The sequence below is a fragment of the Aethalodelphis obliquidens genome, unplaced genomic scaffold (assembly GCF_003676395.1).
Source record: "Aethalodelphis obliquidens isolate GAN/ISIS:26980383/991018 unplaced genomic scaffold, ASM367639v1 scaffold4, whole genome shotgun sequence".
NCBI lineage: Eukaryota > Metazoa > Chordata > Mammalia > Artiodactyla > Delphinidae > Aethalodelphis > Aethalodelphis obliquidens.
In genome coordinates this window covers 54,510,534-54,536,495 of record NW_020837948.1, presented here as the reverse complement: position 1 = coordinate 54,536,495, position 25,962 = coordinate 54,510,534, and the positions used below count along the sequence as shown (strand labels likewise).

The 25,962-nt window shown below is 34.7% G+C and overlaps 1 protein-coding gene across 5 annotated transcripts in view; it reads left to right on the top strand.

The window, feature by feature from the left end:
* The window catches only part of TENT2 (terminal nucleotidyltransferase 2), a 58,321-nt gene that overhangs the window by 5,479 nt on the left and 26,880 nt on the right, over window positions 1-25,962 (top strand). For 4 of the 5 annotated variants that reach the window (XM_027100742.1, XM_027100743.1, XM_027100746.1 and 1 more), the window contains 7 exons: window positions 607-780; window positions 993-1,082; window positions 3,882-4,119; window positions 19,079-19,193; window positions 19,285-19,376; window positions 21,173-21,251; window positions 23,055-23,124. In XM_027100742.1, the coding sequence (XP_026956543.1) occupies window positions 644-780; window positions 993-1,082; window positions 3,882-4,119; window positions 19,079-19,193; window positions 19,285-19,376; window positions 21,173-21,251; window positions 23,055-23,124 (821 nt within the window). In that variant the 5' untranslated portion in view covers window positions 607-643. The remainder of the gene's footprint in view (window positions 1-606; window positions 781-992; window positions 1,083-3,881; window positions 4,120-19,078; window positions 19,194-19,284; window positions 19,377-21,172; window positions 21,252-23,054; window positions 23,125-25,962) is intronic. The other variant, XM_027100745.1, reaches the window with a different exon arrangement.

The following is a 25,962-nucleotide window of genomic DNA, read 5'->3' as shown; positions in this document are numbered from 1 at the left end:
TTGCTTTGTACCTAGGTTTTCCCCATTCGTGTGGAGCAAACTGTCTTTTATTGGAAGTTCTTTTTATAAGTTGTTTAGACTTTGAGGGGAATCTCAGCATTTTATAAATAGTTATTAGGTGATACAAATTCCATCCCTTGTTTGATCAGATCTGTACGATCTAAATCCTGGGAATCAGGTTGTCATATGACAGCTTATACCTTTGAATAAATTAGATTGGGAATAAATGTAAGAAATTGTAGGATTTCATTAAATGTCTCACTTGGGTGGTTTCTTTTTATTATCAGAGTATAGTGGTGTTAACTTGATTCTAAAAGATTTGTTGATATTAGGATAAATTTATTAGAGAAAATTCTTCACAAAATTAGAAATGCACAGATTTTACTATCATTTGAATAATGTGGTTAATCTAGATTTAAAATTTATTATTAGTAAGTTTTTTTGTTACTTATGGTGTGACTTAAGAGATCTGTTTGAACTTTAAAAAATAACTTTGCGAATGAAATTCGTAACTTGGTAACTAATTGTTTATTAATTAGCAGATGCTAGTTATCAAAGAGTTCAATGTCTTTAAGCTATAATAAATTATCTTTAAAACTATTGTAGGTAGAAGAATACATGTTTACTCTTAGTGAACAAGAGCATGTTCCCAAACTCAATTTTGGGTCGCCCGCCTTTCACTCCAAACCATCAACAACATAATAACTTCTTCACCCTGTCACCAAGTCTTTATTCACACCAGCAGCTTATAGATGCACAGTTCAACTTTCAGAATACAGAGTAAGTACGGTGTTATTTTGGCCCATGTCATTTGTAAGTTTCATTTTCTACTTGACACAAATCCTTTTTATATGAAACATTTGGAGCTAGAGAAAATGTCATCATGTCTTGTTTTCTTGTGATCAGTGAACTGTTTAGTTTTTCTGAAATTAGTTTTTTGTTTTTAAGGAAAAAAATGTATACTACTACTGTTCTTTCTTTGTCTTTGGTAGCTTGTCTAGAGCTGTATCATTACAGCAGTTGACATATGGAAATGTCAGTCCAGTACAGACCTCAACTTCTCCATTATTTCGAGGAAGGAAGTAAGTATTTCTTACTTATTTTAAAAGAAAAAATTGCATTTTGGGGAACTGTTTAACACTATATCTTGTATTAAGTTGAATGGACACTATGCCCTACATTTTGTTTTCTGGGATGTGTGTGATCAGTCCTGTAACAGAATTTTAAAACTTCAAAGTATTTAAAAAATTTTAGGGATAACTGTCTTCAGATAACTACTTTTAATTGAGATTTTTAACTAATTAAGATGGGTTTCCGTATCTGTTTGTTAGGGCCGCCATAACAAAGTACAATAGACTTGGTGACTTAAACAACAGAAATTAATTTTCTCAAAATTCTGGGGGCTAGAAGTCCAAGATCAAGGTGTTGGTAGGTTTGGTTTCCTCGGAGGCCTCCCTCTTTAGCTTATAGATGGCTGCCTTCTTTCTCTGTCCTCAGATGGTCATCCCTCTGTCTGTGTTTTCGGTGTCCTAATCTGTTCTTCTGAGGACACTAGTTATATTGGATTAGGGCTCACTCTAATGACCCCATTTTAACTCAGTTACTTCTTTAAAGGACCTGTGTCCAAATACAGTCACATTTTGAAGTACTAGGGGTTAAGACTTAAACATATGAATTTTGAGAGGACATAATTCAGCCTATAACACCTTCTTTCTAGTAAAGTTTACTATTTGATTTGTCTTACACAGGTAAGTTTCCACGATAAACGTTATTATAGTGAAAATTTCTACATGACATAAAGCTTTCTATAGAGAAGTCAGGAATCAATTCATTTTAACCAATTTGATTAAAAGAAATTGATGTATCATGGGGTAATTATGATAGAACTTTAGGGGTGATTATTAAAATAATATTTGGCAATATTTGCAAGATACTACTATTTATAGTCTGTATAAACATTCCGTAACTTTCATGTCCAACTAGAAATAACAGTAGCTAAGAATTATTGATCACTCACTATGCGTAGTAGGCATTGTTCTAAGGACTTTGCAGATAATGGATTGACTAAGTTTCACAACACTTTATGAGGTAAGTACTGTTACGCCTCTTCTTTTGAGGAGAAAGCTGAAGCACACAGAAGTAATGATCTGGTTATTCAGGTAGGAGTAGCATAACTGGGATTTGAAACCAGGTGGTTTGGCTCTACATCCCATACTTAGAAGCACTGTGAATTGTTCTTCAAAGCTGCCATTGTGGAAAACTGTATAATGATGCTTAAATTATTGACTTTATTCAAATTTTCATTTTTTAGAAATTGCCTTGATAGCCCATTTGTGAATCATGAATGAAAATAAATTCCACTAGTTCATAATTATACATATGTAATTTTAAAACTAAAATTGACATTCTCAATAGAAGGTATTCAGCATATAAAGCTCTAAATTTTATGTTTAAAAAATGTTAAAGGGGCTTCTCTCGTGGCTCAGTGGTTAAGAATTCGCCTGCCAATGCAGGGGACGTGGGTTCGCGCCCTGGTCGGGGAAGATCCCACATGCTGTGGAGCAACTAAACCTGTGCACCACAACTACTGAGCCTGCGCTCTAGAGCCCGTGAGCCACAACTACTGAGCTCACGTGCCACAACTACTGAAACCCACGCACCTAGAGCCCGTGCTGTGCAACAAGAGAAGCTACCACAATGAGAAGCCTGCGCACCACAATGAAGACCCCGCTCACCGCAATTAGAGAAAGCCCGCACGCAGCAACAAAGACTCAACACAGCCAAAATTAAATGAATAAATAAATTTTTAAAAAATAAAAAAAAATTAAATATACACTTATGTTTTTAGCATCTTTACCTGTGGGTAGGAGTACCAGTTATTTTGTGGGTCTGTCAAGGAGAGAGTAATTGACATAATCCCAAGAGTATTAAAATAAAAACCTTCAGGTGGCTATGACTCATAAAATTTTAGAGTTCAAAAGGAATTGGATAATTTCCTATGTTGTAAACAACTTAAGAAAGTAAATACCTTTCTTTTCCCACAAATAATTACTTTTAAATTATTTTTCCCTTTTTGTTTTGAATATTTTTAAGCCTCCAGAAAAATTTGAATAGTATAATGAACACCTGTATGTGGTTTTCCTAGGTTGATCGGTTCTGCGAGATTTGTTTTATTCTGCCTTTTTCCTTCCCTATCGCTACTTTTTTCTGAGTGATATGAAAGAAGGTTGTTGACATCGTTGCACTTTACCCCGCAACACATCAGTGCATTCCTCCTAAGAACAAGGATATTCTCTTGTATAACCAAAAATATATTGATCATGCCCAAGAAATTTAACATTAGTACAATACTGTTATCTGAAATGCAGTTCATTTTCAGATTTCTTTAGTTGTCCAATGTCTTTATATAAAGCTTTTTAAAAAAGTAACTGTCTCTTAATTTGGTCTTTCCTACTGATAAACCAGAACATGGGTGGTCTCAAAGAGCCCTTTTTTATATATAGCACTCAGTTCAGTTAATCTTATCCTCCCTATGTTAGAGTTTGGATCTTTTATTGTTAGTGATTCTATAAATAGAAATTCTTCTGCCAAGTTTTTGCTGCTGATAAGAAGTATTGTGGTAGTTCAAATGCAGGAGACCAACCCTAATGTATATATGTGGTTTGTTTTTTTAAAAAATATGCATCATTATTACACATTTTTCCTAAAGCGTTCTCTAAGGCATCTCTTATGCTGAAAATGAATATTTTAAGATTGATTTAGAGCTAATGTGGCCTCGCTGAAAAAGTCAGTATTGTCATCTATTTATATATTTTTAGTGTTTTCTATTTGTAATCAGAAAATTATATCTTTAATCACTAAGGTATATTGTTTGTTTTCAGGAGATTAAACGATGAAAAGAATCTTCCTCTTGATGGTAAACGACAACGTTTCCATTCACCTCACCAAGAGCCAACTATAGTTAACCACATAGTGCCTTTATCAGGTGAAAGAAGATACTCAATGCCGCCATTGTTTCATACACACTATGTACCAGATATAGTCAGAGGTGTTCCGCCTTTTCGAGAAATACCATTTTTAGAACCTAGAGAAATCACACTGCCTGAGGCCAAAGATAAGGTAATTTTAATGTAGATTTTACTTTTATCTTTTGGGAAGTTAATATAAATAGTGTATTGAAAGTATCAGAAATATCTAATGTCTTGGATTAAGTAGAACATGCCCTTTTTTGCACTATTTAAAGTACTATTCAGAGCTTTCTGTCTAAATTTGATTCTTTGATTTTTGTGAGCTGTTCTTCTATGGAAATGCAGCTTTCATATCAGGATATCAGATTTTCTGTGATTCATAAAAATCTGGGATTAGAGCCTAAAACGTTTGATTTCTTAGTTTAGAGAATTCTGTTGTTACCTATTCTTATTACAGAAAAACAAGCTTTCATATGGATATTGTAGTAAAGTATTAAAAAGCATCTTTTGGGATATTTGTTTTTATCATGAGGTTTTTAATGTCAAAAATAGAGAACCCAGGAGTCAGTGAGAAAGTAATACTTCCAAAGGGATATGATCAGGAAAGATTTATCAAAAACATTATTTGTAAAAAAAATTTCGAATAAATGAAATGAAGCTCTTAAAATAATAATTCTTGGGAAATGACATTATCAGCATTGGGGAACAATGAGTTATTTAATACCAGTATTAGAAGCATATCTCTTCTCTCTGCCCATATTTAGTGAAACCCAAAAAAAAAATTCTGGGTAATTTAGAAGAGTTTATAATGTAAATATCTGCATTCTCTGGAATTGTCTGTGGCTTATATTTGTTGTTTTTGCATTTTCAAAGCTGCACTACTCTGGAGAAATATGACATTTGTAGGCTAAGGAGAAGGAGCCTGAAAAGAGTGTAGTGACTTTATTTTGGGTTCCTAGCAACCAGCGTAGGTCTGGAACATAGTAAGTGTACAGAAAATGTTGGGTCAAAAAGGAACACTTGCTGCATTCCTTAGTTGTGCTGCTTTTTATCCTCCTATCATTCCTTTTTTTTCTTTAATTGAGATGTAATTGTATCATGAAATTCTTTCTTTTTTTTGGCTGCGTTGGGTCTTCGTTGCTGCACATGGGCTTTCTCTAGTTGGGCAAGCGGGGGCTACTCTTCATTGTGGTGTGTGGACTTCTCATTGCAGTGGCTTCTCTTGTTGTGGAGCACGGGCTCTAGGCGCGCAGGCTTCAGTAGTTGTGGCACATGGGCTTAGTTGCTCCGTGGCATGTGGGATCTTCCCAGACCAGGGCTTGAACCCATGTCCCCTGCATTGGCAGGAGGATTCTTAACCACTGTGCCACCAGGGAAGTAAGTCCATGTAAAATTCACTCTTTTAAAGTGCATTATTCAGTGGTTTTTATTGTATTCACAAGGTTGTGCAACCATTACCACTGTCTAATTCCAGTACCTTTTATCACCCCCAAAAGACACCTTGTACCCAGTAGCAGTTCCTTTCTCATCTCTGCCCCTCTCCCCCAGCCTCTGGCAACCACTAATCGATTTTTTATCAGTATGGATTTGTCTGTTTTGAACATTTCGTATAAATGGAGTCATACAATATGTGGTCTTGATTCTTTCATTTAACACGTTTTCAAGATTCATCCATGTCGTAGCATTTCTCAGTTCTTTATTCCTTTTTATAGCTGAGTAATATTCCATTGTATAGATAAACCATATTTTATTTGTGCATCAGTTGATGGATTTTTGGGCTGTTTCCACTTTTTGACCATTCTGCCATATCTGTGTACAAGTTTTTGTGTGGACATGTTTTCATTTCTCTTGGGTCTATACCTAGGGGTGAAATTGCAGAGTTATGCAGTAGCTCTGTGTAAAACTTTTTGAGGAATTGCCAACATATTTTCTAAAGTGGCTGCACCATTTTACATTTCTACCAGCAGTGTGTGAGTGTTCCAGTTTCTTCACATCTTTGCTAACACTTTTTATTGTTTGTCTTCTTGATTATAACCAGGTGGGTTATAACCTAGTGGGTGCGAAATGGTATCTCATTTTGATTTTGGTTTGCATTTCCCTAATGACTAATGATGTTGATCATCTTTTCATTTGTGTGTTGGAATGTGTATCTTCTTTGGAGAATTGTCTATTCAGATCCTTTGTCCATTTTTAAATTGTTTTTGTTATTCTTGTTGAGTTGTAAGAGTTGTTTATATGGTCTGAATACTAGACTTTTATCAGATAGATGATTTGCAAATATATTCTTCCATTCTGTGGTGTCTCTTTTTACTTTCTTGATGGTCTCCTTTGAAGCGCAAAAACTTTTTTCATTTTGACGAAGTCCAATTTGTTTTTCTTTGGTTGCTTGAGCTTCTGGTGGCATATCTAAGAAACCATTGCCTAATCCAGGGTCACAAAAATTAATGCCTCCATGTTATTCTAAGAGTTTTATAGTGTTCTTAGATTTAGGTCTTCGATCCATTTTGAGTTAATCTTTATATATGATGTGAAGTAGGGGATCTAACTTAATTTTTTGCTCTTGGTCCAATTGTCCCAGCACTGTTTAGGAAAAAGGCTGTCATTCTTTTCTTACTGTGAAGTAGGAAAAGCATTTAGTCAATACCAGTGGGAGGAAGGAAAAAGCAGAGTGACTAACTTGGGATGTTTTGGTACCCCCCCCACCCCCCCTCGACTGTTTGTCCTTTCTTTGCTTTCTCATTTTAAAGAAACTCATGTAATACTATATTGTGAAAGCCTGTGGTATAAATCACATGAGACCAATTCTTTGAATGACGATATAACCACCTTTTACTACGTGTGGGTTTTTGATATATACATGCAGGTAGGCCCATTTTTTATGGAATATATTATGCATGAGTATTGAAGTTCTCTATTTTTGCATTTATTTATTTGTATGTTTGTAATAGTTAATTCTTAGAACTAACTAAATAACTACTAGTTCTGCATATGGATCAGAGATATACTGAGTCTCAGTAAATGTAATAACATGATTCACATTAGTCAGTATAAATCATCTAGTAAAGTATGCTTCCATATCAGTAAGTTTTTCTTTGCTTAGTAGCATAGAAAAAGATTGTCCTAAATCTTATGTTTTTGGCATAAGCACGTATCTCAAGGGATAAAGACAATATTCTGTTGTTAAACCAATTTCTTTGAGTGCTACTCTGTACTTGCCTAGTTGTGGGAGAAAGAAGGCAAGTAGTTAGTTCTGTGTCCATTCTTTAAGTGAACACTTTTTAAGAAAACTAACATTTATTGATGCCTCTTCTCTTCTAGGCATTCTACATATGCTATATTATTTAGTCTTTTCAACAACCCCATGACATGGATATTATCCTAATTTTACTGAGACTCAGAAAGCTAAATAACTTGCTCAAGGTCACAGCTAGTAAGTGACAGAACCAAGATGTGACCCTCATCTCTAATAATATAAACAGGAGGAACTTAAGATGCTTAAAATCAAGAGTAGGGAGATGACATTCTTAGAACTGACTATAATAGCTGGTAATCTGTGGCAGTAATAGCTAATGTATACTGAGTGTCTTTCTTTGCCAGCAGTGAGCTCAGTAGTTTGTATGGTTTACCTCTGTTTATCTCTGCTGGATTGTAAAATGAGTGGGAGGTTCAGTGAGAAATAAAAGTGGAGCAGTAGTTTGAGGCTTTGAATGCACAGTAGAATGCCATTGAAGGTTTTTGAGTAGAGGACTATCCCAATTAGATTGGCATTTTTGGGAAGATAGTTCTTAGAGTATAGTGGAGTTTGGTTTGGAATAGGAGGGCCTGGAAGTTGGATGATTACCTTGAAGGCTATTAATTATCAAATTCTTTCAGATGAGAGGTGCTGAAGCTTTCAGTTACAGTGGATGATTGTGGAAAAGATGTGAGAGACCATGCATAAGGAAAATTGATAGATGTGTGGAATGATTGAATATAGGGGAGAGAGGGAGAGGGAGAGAGAGATATCAATAACTTTAATGATTTGATTCTGGACTGTTAACAGAGATAAGGAACTCAGATTTTGGGTGTATAAGCTGATTGAGGAAGTAGTCAAGAGTTTTTTTGAACTATGGGGAAATCTGCTGTAACGTTTGTGCTCTTGAAAGACCTCATGTTCTGCAGATTGCACACTAAGAATATAGGGCTATGGGAAAATAGGGCTGGAGGACACTACTCAAAACCTAAACAGTTTTGTAACCAGAACGCTATCAAGAATAATAATTGATATCTTAGGAAATGACTTGGACAGACCAGGTAGGTGGCTTAGCATGGTTGGATGCTGCTGCATGGGATATTAAAAATATACATTACAGAGTTGAGATGTGCTGGCTTGTGGAGGGCACTGAGACAAGGCAGTTAAAAGTGGCGCTCTGAGTCAATGAGTCTGCTGTTAAGATAGACTCAGAAGGAAATACACCAGCAGACAGCTGTGTGAGTCTGGGGGTTTGCCTAGCAAGTGGGAGCCCTGGGTATGGATGCTTATTTTTAGTTGTCTTAGATCTATAAGGACTCCTGCCTGTGAGCAGCCAAGCTGAGGGCTTTTTTTTTTTTCTTATAAGGTTATAATTCCACAATTTCAGCTCCACATACAAGTCAACCCAATTAATACATTAAATTGATACTGTTCCCTTATTTACCAATCATCTGTAAGCTAATCTGTATTGTAGAAAAACATGTTGTAGCTGAACTGGCCATATATATTTCAGAAGCAAGACTGGGGCCAGAGATATGAATCCTGAAGTCACCTGAAATAGAAGTGACAATTGAAACTCCTGAAGTAGATTAGATTCTGTATTTTTTTAGTATCCAGCAAATATTTGTGAGTGACAGCTATATGCTACAACGTTGTGCCAAAACATTTTGGTAAACGTACATGGTCTCTTTAACATGTACATACAGTATAGTGAGAGGGAGAGCCATTAAAAAATAATCATGCAAATCACAGTTTTATTTATATGTAAGTGCTATAAAGGAAAATTGCAGAGTGGTAAGAGAATTTATTTGAAATTTCAGTGATGGTCTAGAGGAGGTAATGTTTGAGCTGAGATCTGACGGGTGAGTAGGAGTTAACTAGTGCAAGAGTAGTGGGGGTGGAGAGAATGCTTTAGGGAGAGGGAACAGTGTATTTGAGGGTCCGAAAAATTGTAGAAGGGAGCATGGAGTATGCAAAGAACTGAAAGGAGGCCAAGGTGGCTAGAGTTTGATTGGTTTAGGAGTTTTTTAAGCAGGAAAGAGATGAGTTAAAATTATTCTGACTTCATTTTAAGCAGTTGAACAAGTGTGGATGTAGGGAATTTGTGGTTGTGAAAGGTAATGGTGCCTTGAATTAGGAAGTGCTGGTAGTTAAGATGAAGAAAAACTGGATTTAAGCTTTGTTGGGGGAAGTGAAATTGATAGGATTTGATGATGGGTTAGAGATTAGGTCATCTAAGCATCTGCATCATGGGATGTTTAGCCACATTCCTGGCTTCAATTCACTAGATGCCACTTATCGCTGGTTATGACAACTAAAAATATCTATAGATATTGCCAGATGTCCCCTGGGGGGCAGAATTGCCTCTAGTTGAGAACCGCTGGTTTAGGTAGAGAAGAAAATATTGAAGATTACTCCCAGATTTCTGGCTTCTATAACTGGATGCATGGTGGTACCATTCACTGAGACAGAACAAAATGCAAGAGGAGCAAGCTTTAGGAGTATGTGTATTTAATAGGAATTGAAGGGTGAGCAGGGATGTCATGAGTTCTGTGGACATGTTGTCTTAAATGTGCATTTGAAACATCAAATTAGATATTTAGAGTTGATAGTTTAATACATATAAATCTGGAATTAAGAGGAAAGGTATTGACCAGAAGTGTACATTTGGTGATCATTGGCATGTAGATGATAATTGAAGCCAAGAGGATGGGTATGATTGTCTAGGGGGAGTGGTGAGCCTGGATCCAAGACTGATTGAAATAGGTTGAGGAAAGGGTAGGAAAACAGATACGGAAACTAAGCTTATTTACAATTGTTTTGGGAAGTTTGGCTGTGAAGAGGAGGAGCCAAAGATGGGAAGTTGGAACAAAGGAGTTTTTTTGTTTTGTTTTTGAGGTGGAAGAAACTTTAAGCACATATAAATGTTTATGGGAAAGATTCCTTAGAAGGTGGAAAGGGCATGGGTCCTGCCTATAGGTGGAGTGATTGGCTTTAGGTAAGAGAAAAGCTTTTTGGAACTGGAGGATATAGGAGGAGAGGATAGGTGTAGGTAAAAGGAAGATAGGTAGATTTGTACATATGGTATGGAGAAGTTAACGGAGTTTCCATAGTTGAGTGGCTTCTTCATGTTTTCTCTCTGAATTACTATGCAAGGTTATCTGTTGAGAGTAGAGAAGATGAAATGGGATGTCTGAGGTTTAAGAATAGTGGAGAAGGTTTGAAACAGTATTTGCTGGGTAGTGTAAAGAGCTCACTTAACATTGGTAATAATGAATTTACTATTAATAGTATCAGTCAGCTGCTTTAGTAAGTTCCAGGGAAATATTTTGTTAGTAGAAGTTTTAATTAGTTAGAGAACTAAACCTAAAAAATTAAATTTTTGGAAATGAGTACGTTCTGAGTTTAAATTTTTCCTCCATTTTAAAGTCTTTTCTCTGTTTTTCAAGTTGCTATATTAGCAAACAGAACTCTTCTCAGTAAAAAAATCTGAGGTACTTTTCTGGATTTTAACTTTTATTTCATTCTAGTTTTTAGGTGAAGATATGGTTGCCTGAACAAAAAAGAGGCTTGTAGAGGAATCAATTATCTGAACTCCTGAATTCCATCTATAATAACTGATTTTTGAAAATTCTGGGTAGTTTGAAGGTATTAAGTGAATTGAAGTAATTGGTTTTGAATTTTGAGTTGAGATGAGGATAGGTTGAGGTTTTCTTGGTACTGAGTGTAAAGTAAAAAGATGATTATGAATGAATTGTTCAAGATTTCTTGTGTAATGTTCAGTTTTGGAAAGGAGCAAATTTTATGGAACCTCTTGACACCCTAGGAGGAACAATTTGGGGACAGTTATCTTGCAGATTTTTCAGAGGCTCTATCTTTAAAATTTTCAATATTCCACCTTATTTAGAAACAGAACAAATGTATATGCCCATATCTCCTATCAGTTTTTTTCCAGCTTTACTGAGATATGAGTAACAAATAAAAATTGTATATATTTAAAGTATACGTGATGTTTTGATGTATGTATATGTTGTGAAATGATTACCATAATCAAGATAATTAAGGTGATATTCATCACCTCACAGTTATATTTTTTTGTGATGAGAACACTTGAAATCTACTCTCAGCAAATTTCAAGTGTACAATATTATTAACTGAACGTATTCACTGTAATTGTACATTATGTCTCCAGAAGTTATTCATCTTATAACTGAAAGTTTGTATCCTTTGAGCAGTATTTCCCCATTTTCCTCATCCTACTCCTCAGCCCCTAATAACTGCCATTCCACTCTCTGCTACAGTGAATTTGACTTTTTTAGAGTCCACATGTAAGTGAGGTCATGCAATATTTGTCTTTCTGTGTCTAGCTCATTTCATTTAGCATAATGTCTTCCAGGTTCATCCATGTTGCAAATAGCAGAATTTCCTTCCTTTTTAAGGCCGAATAATATTCCATTGTGTATGTATACATGCACACACACACACACACACACAATTTTCTTTATCCATTCATCCATCAGTGGACACACTTAGGTTTTCTCCATATCTTGGCTACTGTGAATAATGCTGCAATGAACATGGGAGTGCAGATTCCTTGTTGAGATAGAGACTTTTTTCCTTTAGATATATACCCAGAAGTGGGATAGCTAGAGAACATATGGTAGTTCTATTTTTAATTTTTTGAGGAATCTCCTTGCTGTTTTCCAATATGGTTGTACTTCCTATGAATACTGTGTAAGGGTTCCCTTTCTCCACATCCTCACCAACACTTATCTTTTGACTTTTTGGTAATAGCCATCTTAACAAGTGTGAGGCGATATCTCATTGTGGTTTTTTTTTTAATTTATTAATTAATTTATTTATTTTTGGCTTGTGGGGTCTTCGTTTCTGTGCGAGGGCTTTCTCTAGTTGCGGCAAGCGGGGGCCGCTCTTCATCGCGGTGCGCGGGCCTCTCACTATCGTGGCCTCTGTTGTTGCGGAGCACAGGCTCCAGACGTGCAGGCTCAGTAGTTGTGGCTCACAGGCCTAGTTGCGCCACGGCACGTGGGATCTTCCGAGACCAGGGCTCGAACCCGTGTCCCCTACATTGGCAGGCAGATTCTCAACTACAGCGCCACCAGGGAAGCGCCTCATTGTGGTTTTGATTTTCATTTTCCTGGTGCTAAGTAATACTGAACATCTTTTCATGTACCTGTTGGCCATTTGTATGTCTTCTTTGGAAAAATGTCTCTTTAGGTCCTTTGTCCATTTTTAAATTGGGTCATTTGTATTTTTGCTACTGAGTTGTATGAGTTTCTTATATATTTTGGATATTAACCCCTTCTCAGATATATGGTTTGCAAATATTTTCTCCCATTCTTTATGCTGCTTTTTCATATTGTTGATTTTTTTTGCTGTACAGAAACTTTTATTTGACGTAGCTCCGCTTGTTGATTTTCGCTTTTGTTGCCTATGCTTTTGGTGTCAAATCTGAAAAATCATTGTCAAGACCAAGGTCATGAAGCTTTCCCTTTATGTTTTCTTATATGAGTTTTACAGTTTCAGGTCTTACAATTAAATCTTTAATCCGTTTTGAGTTGATTTTTGTGTATGGTGTAAGGTAAGGGCCCATTTTCATTCTTTTGCATGGGGATATCCAGGTTTCCCAACACTGTTGAAGACTGTGCTTTTTCTATTGTATAGTCTTGACACCTTTTAGATAACCATATGTGCATGGGTTTTTTCCTGGGCTCTCTATTATGTTCATTGGTCTGTGTGTCCATTTTTATGCCAGTACTATACTGTTTTGATTACTATAGCTTTGTAATAGAATTTGAAATCAGAAAGTGTCATGCGTCCAGCTTTGTTCTTCTTGCTTAAAACTGCTGTAGCTATTCTGGGTCATTGGTGGTTCCATGTGAATTTTAGGATTGCTTTTTCTATTTCTGTGTGAAATGCCACTGGAATTTTGATAGGCATTGCATTGAATCTGTAGATAGCTTTGGGTACTGTGAACATTTTAACAATTTTGATTCTTCGGATCCATGAATGGGATATCTTTTCATTTATTTGTAGTCTTTAATTTCTCTCACCAGTGTTTTATAGTTTTCAGTGTACAGATCTTTTACCTCCTTGGTTAAATTTATTCTTGGGGCTCTATCTTTATAATGTATGTGTCTGTCAAAAATGTTTTAAAGCCACTGAGATGTAAATTCATGTAGAAAATCTAGACCAGGACTCAGCACAAGAGATCCTCAAATGAAAGCTTGTTTTGTTTGGTTTTTTTTCATCCTCCTTTTATTAGGCAGTTCTTTCTTGGCTAAGTTCAGATAATAGTATGTGCCTAAAAGCAGTCAGGGTTCAGGGAAAAAAAATCAGTAATTCAAACTGCCTAATCAGTGTACCAGTTGATAAATTAATCAAGAGATTAATTTATCTTGATTAAGATAAGCCAATGAAAGCTTATCTTAATTGGCTTATTATCTTGTAAGCCAATGAAGGCTCTACATTGTGGCCACACACAAAAAAAACCATAGTAATTTAACACATTAATAAAGAGTGGGTTGTTTTCAGCATGACATTTTCCTGATTCTATTTTATTTAATTTGAAGAGAAAGGGAATTCAGTATCAAGAATGAATTTAAACTTTTATTTCATAACTAGCTTTATTTTACTCAGTAATTGGTACTAGCTTTTTCTACAGTTACATGTGTAACAAAGATTGTGGCAATGAGAGAGCCTGAGGAATTGCTAGTTTTTGTTGAAGTGTTTGTGAACTAATGACCTATTTTCTGTACGATATTTAATTTTATTTCTCCTGTCTTGAAAGCTCATTGCTAATTTGTGTTTGTTGTTTGTAGATAGCACTTATATTTAGCCCAAACCCTGTTACCAATTTTCATGTATTATAGTAAGTGATCAGGTCTTGATACTCCCAGCTGAAAGGTTTTTTTCACTTTCTTTTACATGGGGACCCAGCTAACAGGGACAAATGGAGAATCTACTGAGAATACCATGCAAAAGTTATACCTTAAGCTTTCTTTACTGACACATTTAAAAACTTTTCTGAATCTAAATCCATACTTAACTTGTCTTTAAGTTGTTGTTGATCTTGTGTTGATCTCAGACAATGATAACTTTATTGGTAATTTGGTTTGAGCCCGAGTTTGAGGACAGGTTATAATATTTTTTAGGAAAAAGGAACATTGATATTTGGAACAAATATTAATTTAAATATTTTAAACTATTATGTAAATCTTATTTTTTATACAATTTTGAGAAGATATAATTTTTATATACAGTGAGAAATAGATATTTTCTATAATTAATTTTAAATTAAAGTAATAGATCTTGGCAGGCAGCCTAAACTGGTAGTATTGTAGAGATTTAAACAACTTTAAGAATAATGTATTTTACAGATACTTTGTTGCAATAGTTTTTTTTTTTTAAACTAATGATTAGGAAGACTTGACTTTCGAATGAAACAAAAACAAAGTCTTGAAATGCCGTTATGCATAGTCAGCTTATTACATATATGATCTAAATATTTGATGCTTGATATTCAGCCAAGGAGATTTCATATCATACATTCCTCTATTTTTCCAGAATTATAAGACCATTGAGCCATCTTCTGAAATATTTCTCTAAATTTAAGCAAGAGAAGTCTTGTTTCAGCATATATGTGCATTTCTTTTGAGTTTTTGTCTTATTTGGACTCTGTATGTCTGGTGTAGGATAATCAATAAGGCGGCTGGATAGGGAGGAAAATTCATTTGTATAACAATCTACTAGGTCTCCATTTATAGTAGTACTTGAGAGAGAAGAAATGTTCTATGAATGTAGAAAAAAGAAGAGGAGCAAATATATGGAATAACGTATTTTCTACCTAGTCATACATTTTTTCATATGTGAATGTTTCTACATGAACATGATCCTTCAGACGAAAAAATTTTTTAAGTATAATAACATTTCATTTGGGCATTGTTGTAAAGAAATTTCTTCCTTGCTTTTTTTTTTTTTTTTTTGGCCACACTGTGTGGCTTGCAGTATCTTAGTTCCCAGACCAGGGATTGAACCTGGGCAACCGCAGTGAAAGCGCCAAGTCTTAATCACTGCACCGCCAGGGAATTCCCAAGAAATTTATTTCTTTTTGTTATTCAACAAATGTTGAGTACCTACTCTGACTTGTAGTAGTTTTGATCTGCCTAACGGATTCTCTAGATCATGGGGTTGGCAAAACTTTTTCTATGAAGGGCCAGTTAGTAAATATTTTAGGTATATGAGCTACATGGCCCCCCTGTCACATTTTCTTTTCTTTTCTTTCTTTTTTTAAACAATGCTTTAAAAATGTATGGATCATTTTTAGTTTGCTGGCCCTACAGAACAGGCCAGAGACAGTATTTGGCCTACAGGGCCAAATACTAAGTGGATTAATACTAATTAACACTAATACCTTGCTCTGAGTGGATAAAACTTAATTATTCAAGCGCCATTTAAAATTTTATATTAACCACTCTAACTGGAAGCCTTTTTCAAGTCTTTTTGTAAAGATGGATGCCTTTTTAAAAAAGCTTCTTAAAAGTAAAGCTTTTTATTATGGAAAGTATCAAATATATACAGAAATAGAATATAGTATTATAAATCCTCATAACACCAAGCTTTAACAATTACTGACATTTGACCAATCTTATTTTGTCTGTACCTCCCTCCCTTATTAGTTTGAAGCAAATTCCAGGTGTCATCATTTCATTCATAAATATTTCAGTATTCTGTTTTGTTATTTTTTTTGTGTCTCCTTTTCCCAGGGCTATACTGTTTTGATTACTGTAGTTGTATGGTTAAGTCTAGAAGTTAGGTATGGTAAATCCTTCAACTTTTTCCTTCTATCTCTCCATTTATTTAGGTGTTTAATTTCTCTCATCAATATTTATAATTTTCAGTGTACAGGTTTTGTATATCTTTTGTTTAATATATTTCCAACTATTTCATATTTTTAACTGCTTTTGATAATTTAAAAAATGTAAATTCCCAATTATTTTTTGCTGGTATGTATACTTTATAGTCAGTTATCTTTTTAGGAAATTAAAACATGAGAGAAAAAGCCTTGGTTCTACATACTATATTAAAATGTTCATTAGTTTTGTGGGCATATCTTTCTGGTATGCTTCGTTATCTGTAGGAATGTTACTCTTCTCATTTTTTTAATAAAAACTTTGTATGTGAATTGACTAGAATCCTTTTTAGACATTATTTCTTCAAATATTATTTTTCTGTCCTCCCATTCTCACCTCTCTTTTTGAGATTCCAGTTCCTTTCTGTTTAAGTGAGGCAACTTTTCCTATACTACTTTTAGATGAGGAGAGTTGGATAAGCTAGCTTTGCTAGATTTGTGGCTGTAGGAATCCTCTTCTGTTGCTATGTAGTATTCAAAAATATACTTTCTGAGACCTTTTCTCTTCTCCTTCCCTGCTTTTATCTAGATTGGGTTTTTCACTTTCTACAATATTAACGTTTTTGGTTAGATAATCTTTGCTGTGGGGAATTGTCCTGGGCATTGTAGGATGTTTAGTAGCATCCTGGCCTCTACCTGCTGCTTGCCAGTGACCACCCTGTCGTACCCATTCCCGCAAATATGATAACCAAAACTGTTTCCAGACATTGTCAGATGTCCTCTGGAAGTCAGAATCATTCTAGTTTTAGACTTTCTTTCCTTTACACCTAATGGCTCTGTGCTACTTAGTTTAGATTTCTCTTACTGGCAATTTCTCCTTGGTGTGTTGCTGTGTTTTAGAAGGGAGTTTCACTTAGTTTTGAGATTTCTGATCTCTGTGTGATCCTCTTGCATTTACTTATGAGTTGTAGCCTGTGAAGCTCCCTCCCAGTTTTGGTTGCTATTCCACACCAAGTTGGACCTGCCAATTTAAGGAAGGGGGTGGGAAGTAGTACCTCTAGGCAGTTTGATTTCTGGATGTTTTGGCTTTGGGGCTGTCCCAGATCTCTTTCGTCTTCTTTCTGTTATGTCCTGATACCATGTGGGTCTTGCTGCTATTGGTGTTGGGTCCTAACTGCCAGTATTTTAGGGTTCATGAGTAATTTATAGTCACTTGTGCTGTATTCGTTGGCCATTTTTATTTTGTTCTGGTTTGGTTTGATCTGTTTGTTTTATTTTCCTAATTGCTTTGTCTTTTTGAGGGGGTGATGGCTACTCAGGGATATTAAATAATTGTCTCTTTCACTGCCAAGTTGCCCAGACTGCCTCTGCCTTCTTAAAATGAGTATTCTAAACATCATAAAAGAAACTGTTTTAAATGATGGGTGAGACTTGTGCCTGGTCATGGACTTGGGGAATGGCCTAGAGAGGGAGAGGTTGAAAATGCAAAAGACAGACCAAAAAACTGATGGAATATTTGTGCCCTAGAGGCTACCAGAAGGGATGGATACAGAAGTATTGATAGAGGGATTAACTTTGAACCGAGGAAGAGGACAGTTTGACAGGAGAGGTAAGGAGATGAGATTTCATACAGATAGTAGTTTGCAAGTTTGTAGTTAGGAAGCTGAGGAATGTCACATTTGGTATCCTCAGTTTTCTTAGTAAACTTTAATGTGAAGTTATCTGCTAAAGAAAGTGAGATAAGTGTAGGGAACTTGAGGAAAGGTGTAAACATTTTGGAATGCTGATGGTGAAAAAAGGAAGCAATATCTAACCAGAGACATGGAAGTAATTGCTGAGAGAAGCTAAGGGTCAATCTTAGGTTTGTTCTTAAACTATAAATTTGAAAGATGCCAATTTTGTGATTTTTTTTAAAGTTAGCAACTCAGATATAAGAGCAGAGAAGGTAGTTGTTTGTAGTGAACCTAAAATTAGGATTTTGTTAGAGCATGACAAGGGTGTAATGTTGTTAAGGCATGATAAAAATGAGTGGTTCAAGGGATGCATTGTGGGGTATAGACTGCGTAGAGAAGGAAATCATGCTATTTCAGGAGCTGTTGGGTTGGGAGAAAAGGGAGGATTCAAGAGAATCCAGGTCTGTGTGGTTCTAGAGAAGGTATGAGGAGGGTAAGAAAGTGAAAATTGGACAGGAGATTGAAGCCAAGATAGTATATTGGAATTTAAAATTTCAGAGGTAAAGAAGTTCTGTTTTACTGTAAAGACCATGATATGGCTCTGGGAGTGTAACACTGATAAAAAACATTAAAGTAAAAGAAGTTCAGAGATGCTGGGAGTATGTTATGATACTTAGCCCATTTTAGGTAAGGGTGTCACCTGTGGTGATGGCAAGAGATCAGTTGGAGGGGAAAGTGTGAACCAGATAGGTAGATAAACAGGGAGATCTGTCCATAGATGGCCACAAGAAGGCAGGGTTCAGGGCGGTGTTGTAAGAATAGGGAAGAGGGTGGTTTGCATGAGCATAGACAACCAGGGACTTTTCTTCTAAAGTCTGTTGTATTTGGTATTTGTGGTATGAATACCAGGGGTTGCGTAAACTTCTTCTTTAAAAGGCCAGATAGTAAATATTTTAGACTTTGCCACTCACATATGGTTTCTATTGCATATTTTTGTTTGTTTTTATAACCCTTTAAAAATGTAAAAACCATTCTTAGCTCATGTCCCATACAAAAACAGGCAGTAACTGAAGGTTGTAGTTTGATGACCTGTGAATTACACTCATTATGAATTCTCTGTGACTTGTCAGTGATACTTTACTATGTAAAAGTTGGTAACTATTTCAGTTACTAAGTAATTATTGTTACTTGAATAAAGGTAGTTTTGTATTAGAAAGTGTTAAGGAGATAATATATATTTAAAAAATACTATCAGTAATTTTATATTTCTCAATACAGTAATAACTTTTACATTTCTGAACAAAATTTTTACTTCTTTTTTTGTGGTGCATCCAAGTTGAGTCAGCAGATACTGGAGTTATTTGAAGCATGTCAGCAGCAAGTAAGTGATTTAAAGAAGAAAGAACTCTGTCGAACAGAGCTGCAGAGAGAAATTCAGCTGATATTTCCACGTATGTTTCCTTGTTTTGCATGCCCTTTGAGTACATGCATCCCAATTTTAAATTTTAAATAATACCTTATAATTCTCTTCTGTTTCTCTAGAAAGCAGACTTTTTTTAGTTGGGTCCTCTTTAAATGGATTTGGTACTCGGAGCAGTGATGGTGATTTATGTCTGGTTGTTAAAGAGGAACCAGTAAGTAATGAAACATTTATTCCAAGTGTGTTTCTCATGTTAAGTCATTTAAGAAATTTCATGTAAGAGTCATTGAGGAAAAAAACCTGTTTTGTTTAATTGCTTCTTTGAATTCTCTGTTTATAAGAATTCAAGGAAAGCCAGGAAATGCTGCTGCTTTTTTTTTTTCCAGGCATGTACACAATAAACGTAACAAATTCTAGCATTAATTTATTTCTAAACTATTAAAGTGAGGTGGTTGCACTATGTGTTTTTAAAGAGCTCTGCCTCTATTTTGAAATGTTATTAGGTTGGGTATGTTACCAGGATGCAGCAAAGAGGAAGAGTTTTTCTTTATCTTGATATATTTCCTTCCATTTCTATTCTCAGTGATTCTATTTTTAATCTTTATTGTTTTCCCTTTGAAAGTACTATGGGATTTGGAGTACTTATTTTGGGAATTCAAAAAGAGAGATTTCACTGAAATTTAAAGTAAGACTACTGTGATTTAACGTAATCGTCTCTGATATTTTGACTTTGTTTCTTCTTATTTAGCAACCAAATTTTGCTATTTAGTATTATGTTTATTTGAATTCCCTGTTAACTGATACTCTTGTGTATCCTTAATTCCACAATAATTGTTGTTCATTAAGCTGACCTGAACAGCCTCTTTAATATGCTGAATGAAGTCTCTTCTTTTTTTTTAATATAAATTTATTTATTTATTTTTGGCTGCATTGGGTCTTTGTTGCCACGAACAACGGCTACTCTTTGTTGCAGTGAGCGGGCTTCTCATTGTGGTGGCTTCTCTTGTTGTGGAGCACGGGCTCTAGGCACGCAGGCTTCAGTAGTTGGTGGCACATGGGCTCAGTAGCTGTGCCTCTCAGGCTCTAGAGCGCAGGCTCAGTAGTTGTGGTGCACGGGCTTAGTTGCTCTGCGGCATGTGGGATCTTCCCGGACCAGGGCTCGAACCCGTGTCCCCTGCATTGGCAGGCAGATTCTTAACCACTGTACCACCAGGGAAGCCCTGAAGTCTCTTCTGGATCACCAAAGATTAAGTTAATTTCAGTATAATTTTAATATGCCTTATATTCCACCTCTTAAAAAATACAAAAACCTCTGTTGAATGGTAATATATATTTTTACTATTCCTGTTAGTCCACTAACAAAATTGACTTCTAGTTACTGCAAATCAGAAAGAGATTTATTCCAGGAAAGAAACTCTTGATATTTTTCTAGGCTTTGAAATCATATAAAGGAAAACTGAAAAAGAAAAAAAAAAAACCCCTCAGAAATAATAAACATAGTGGAGAATACTAGAGTTTTAATTAAAACTTTCTCCCATACAATTAGGTTATACTTAGGTACATCACACTAATCCTCTAGTCTTATTCACATGTCTGAATCATGTTGTTACAACTCATACTGAAACACCATAGATTTGAATCTTATTTTTAAGCAACTCACAGTCTAGATAGGGAAATAAAACATGTTACAGAAAGTTAAAATTCTGTTTATTTTTCTTGGAGAAGATTGTTTTTTTACATTTATATACTAAAGTGAAAAAATGACATATGGCTGTTTCAGTATTTCTTTTAAAATTGTGCTTTTAAGTTTAAAGTCAGAAATTGATTTAGAAATATTGATGTAAAAGATAGCATAAAGGTTGACTTTTAAACAATGTAATTTACTGTATATTGAAAAACAACTCCAATGAAAAGTATACTTTATGTTTTCTTTTTGTTGAGGTACATTAAGAAAATAAAACACTAAGTTTAGAAAGATAATGAAAAAACACTTTATTTTTAACTTTTCAGTGTTTTTTTCAGGTAAATCAGAAGACTGAAGCACGGCATATCCTCACCTTAGTCCATAAACACTTCTGTACTAGACTTTGTAAGTCTGACATGCTTCACGTTCATATGTCATTTGACAACTATTTATTTAAAATGTCTCGCACTATATTTATTTTCTGGTAAGGATTTTTTATTTTCTGGTTAGGTTAGGTATAATGTAGATCCTTTTTCCCAAATAAATTCCTTTTAACTTTTGATTAAAAAGAAGAGTAAACCATTCAACACAGAAATGTATAATTCAGCAAATCTTTATTGAGTTTACTTGTAAGCTGTCCCACTGAAGGTAGTGGGGAATTCAAAGATATGTAAGCTTCAGTTCTTTCTCAAAAGGTTGTAGACCATTAGGGAAGCTAAAGCATGAATGTAAATAGCTGTAATGCAGAGTATCTGACAAGCCAAAAGAAGTATACAGGTGAAGTCTTATAGGTATTCATATGAGGAAGAGAGAATTTCATCTGTTTTGCAATGACATATATCTTTACTTGTTTTAAAAACATTATCACTGAACATGAAGCCCAGATATATTACTCCAACAGAAAACAAAATTATTGACTTAGGCCATTTTATTGTAAGATTTTATTCTTTGAATAAGCTGACGAAGCAGATTTTAATCCTCATGTTAAGCCATCTCAAATAATTTATTTAAACTTACACAGAATATTGTGGACATTTGAAGTCACACTAACTGTGATGTTGGAAAGATAGTTTGTCTGTTTATTTAACAAATACTCCTTATGTGTCAGGCTTTGAGCTGGAAAATACAAAGTCACTTAACGAGTTATTGCCCTTGAATAACATATCAGTCGTAGGAAAGAAACAAATCAAGAGATTTATTTCAGTGGACTTGAATTTCACATCTGTAAAATAAAGGAGTAATTTGTACCATAAATGAATTTTTAATAACTATTATTAAAATCATAAAATATTAGAAGTGAAAGGGAGCTAAGAGATCATATAATTCAAATGAAAATTTTCTTTTTAATTAGTGTTTTTAATAATTAAGGAAACTGGTCATCAGTGGGCTTAGTAACTTGCCCGAGGAGTATAGTTTGTTGGTGTCTGAACCTGTACTTGGAACTCAAAACCTTTAACTCTTAATCTTATTTTTCATTAAACTTCACTGAATTCCTGCACATAATTCTATTTCAAGCTTGATGTATTTTATGATTTTTGTGTTAGAAGCATTATAACAGAAAATTTTTAGTGTTACAATATGTTATTACGTTTTTCTTTAGTTGAAACATTAGGAAATTGCTCTTTTGGGAAAAGTTCGCAGTTTCTTTTTTATATACATTTCTGTGTTTTCCTAATTTTCTACAATGAACATGTATTTCAACTCACAAAAAAACATTTTTTTAAGTTTGGTGGAATAAAAAAATATGTATATATGTGTTTTTCCTCTTACAGATCATACTTATTTGAATGTATCACTGCCCCCTGTATCATGTTGCCAACATTTCCACATTTAAGATTCTTTGTAAATGTCATTTCTATGGCTGCCATAATATCTTGCCGTGTGCTGTACCAGAATTTAGCTATCCCCCTGCTGCTGGCATAGATACTTCTCTTATAATGCTCTGATGAAATTCTTTATAGATGTTATTAAATATTAGACCACATTTCTGAAAATAACGTATTAATATATAAAGTCCTGTACATGGTACTGGAAGTTCCAAACTTAGAAGAATTTGATAACGTCCTTTTGTCTTTGCTTTCTGTCTCAAAGACTATATTTTCTCAAATTGTTTTAGCTAAGTAAAATACTACTTTTAAAAAATGTGCATTGGAACACTATGAATTTGAGAAACATTTACAGATATCCATATTATCTTTTATCCTTCAGCTGGTTACATTGAGAGACCTCAGCTGATTCGAGCAAAAGTGCCAATTGTGAAGTTCAGGGATAAAGTCAGGTCAGTGATTATTGAGTTCTTTTTTTTAAGTTGCCTTAGATAATTTTTAGGTATTCTTCTGAGGTAGATAATTAAGAAGTGTATGCTATCACGTAATAGCTTATCTCCATTTAGAGATGATTTGGTTTTTGAAATGATTTTTTAAAATAGTCTGAGCAGTTGTTCATACTTAACTGTACTTAGTTATTCTGGTTGACGTTTTGAGTATTTGGGACTATCCAATTGAAAGAATATATACGTATTTATATTTTAGAGTTTTAAATGATCCTCTTGCCTTTTGGAAATGTAATGTGCTCTTGAGAACATATCTTAATTGATGAAATTTGATGTATATTTATATCATAGGGGGTTGTTACTAATATAATTATATCTATCTACGTATTCTAGTTTGGGTTCTGGATTTCTTATAGGCATTGGAATTAGAATCTTTTATATAATATCTATCTATTTACATTTTATAAAATGTAAATAGGTGTTTGTTTTATTGGTTAAAAAAGATTTATTTTCTAAAAAATATATAGGATTGTGATAAATCACATTTTCTAGCCCAGTTTATAAAAGTAATACTGAAATTATATAAGTATATACACAGTTGATCATTATTCATGGATTCCATATTTATGAATTTGCATACTTGATAAAATATATTTTGTAACCCCCCAAATTAACACTTGCAACACTTTTATGATTATTCATAGACATGCACAGAGTGGGGAAAATTTTGAGTCACCTGATGTAGGTGTTCCCAACTGAGTTTAACAATGTGACACTCTGTTTTCTTGTTTCAGCTCTCATACTATAAACAAATGTCCTTTTCACAGTCTAGTTAGTGCTGTTTTTCACATTTTTGTGCTTTCGTGCTTGATTTTGCTGCTTAAAGTGAGTCCCGAACATAATGCTGAGGTACTGTCTAGAGTCCTTTTGCACAAAGCTGTGATGTGCCATATGGAGGAAATATGTGTGTTAGATGTGCTTCATTCAAGCACGAGTAGAGTACAGTGCTCTTTGCAATGACTTCACTGTTATTGAATGAACAGTATATTAAATGAGGTGTCTTTAAGTTGAAATATACATAAAACAAAGTTACATATTGATCAGTTGAGGAAAATGTGACTGGAGGGACTTCCCTGGCAGTCCAGTGGTTAAGACTGTGCGCTTCCACTGCAGGGGGCACAGGTTTGATCCCTGGTCAGGGAAGTAAGATCTCACATCCCATACAGTGCGGCCACGAAAAAATAAAATAAAATATAGTGTTGCCAAAAATATTCATCCGGGTTTTTCCATACGATGTGATAGAAAAGCCCGAACAAACTTTTTGGCCAACCCAATGAAATGTGACTGGAGACATATTGATCCGCTGATGAAAATGTGACTGGAGGCTCCTAGAAACCTAATCCTTTGTTTCCTCTAGGAGCAATGGTTCACTGTTCACTAATTTAGTGTTTGCAGTGACTATATAGAACATAACTACTGTGAATAATCAGAATTGACTGAATATATATATTTTAAACAAATCTTTAGATAAGTGCTGGCTCAAACTTTCCCCCTCATTCATTCAAACATCCATCTAATCTATAAATATTTACTGAATTTCTATCAAGTAACGATGGAGTTTTCTGTTTTTAATGGTGAAGTTTTTTTTTTAAAGCACGAAGATATAGAGAGATAAAACATAAAGTAAATGTAAGTAAAACTATTAGCTAATTATAATTGTTTTGAAAAATGTAGTTATATAAACAATTCTTTTTCTATTTAAGATTATTATACAAGGTTTTTTCATTGTTAAGTGTTCTATATAAGCACCATTTTATAATTCTTCTCTATACACACCATTAAGGAAAAAAACAACTGCACTTCTAACATCCAAAGATAACTGATGTTAACGTTTTGGTATAAGCCTTTCAGACCCTTTTCTATGCGTATGAGTGCATAAAAGGTTTTTTTTTTTTTTGTGGTACGCGGGCCTCTCACTGTTGTGGCCTCCCGTCGCGGAGCACAGGCTCCGGACGCGCAGGCTCAGTGGCCATGGCTCACGGGCCCAGCCGCCCCGCGACATGTGGGATCTTCCCGGACCGGGGCACGAACCTGTGTGCCCTGCATCGGCAGGCGGACTCTTAACTACTGCGCCACCAGGGAAACCCTGCATAAAAGCTTTTAAAATTAAAATTGAAATCATACTTTGTTACTTAACAGTATATCATGAATACTTGCTTTTATCATTGAATATCTTCTGGCTTCATTTTCAGTTGCTTTACGGTATTTCATTGTGTGAATTTATTGACTTTAACTTAACCACTCCCTGTTTAAATAAGCATTTTGTGCATAAAATTCTTTCCTTATTAAGGGTTACTTCAGTATTTCCAGAAGTAGAATTTGAAGCAAGTACTGTGGATATTTTTAAAGTTCTGAATTCATATTTTTGGAAGTTTTTATTTGCACACTAGTTTCCATCTAAGTGTTTTTTCCTCTTTATTGAGTTATATACAGGGAGTGCAAACTGGTTTCAGTGTTAGATTTGTACAAACACAAAGAATGTAACTTTACTGTTACCATAAGCTTCCCAAAGCCAAATATATCTGAAGTGTTAATTTCACCATCAATTTTTATTAATGTGTATGGATAATTGAAAGATTATAGGATTTCTTTTCCCATAACTAGAAAATCTGAAAAGGTAAATTTCAAATTTTACAGTTAAAAGCTATAGAAAGGACTTTCGTTTTTATTTTAGACACTTTTCACAGAAAGACTCATTGTTCAGCAGTTGGACCTGATAGTATATGGTCCTGTTACTTATGCATTAGTTAGTCCTTGTTATTTTGAGTTTAGACATTCTTTATG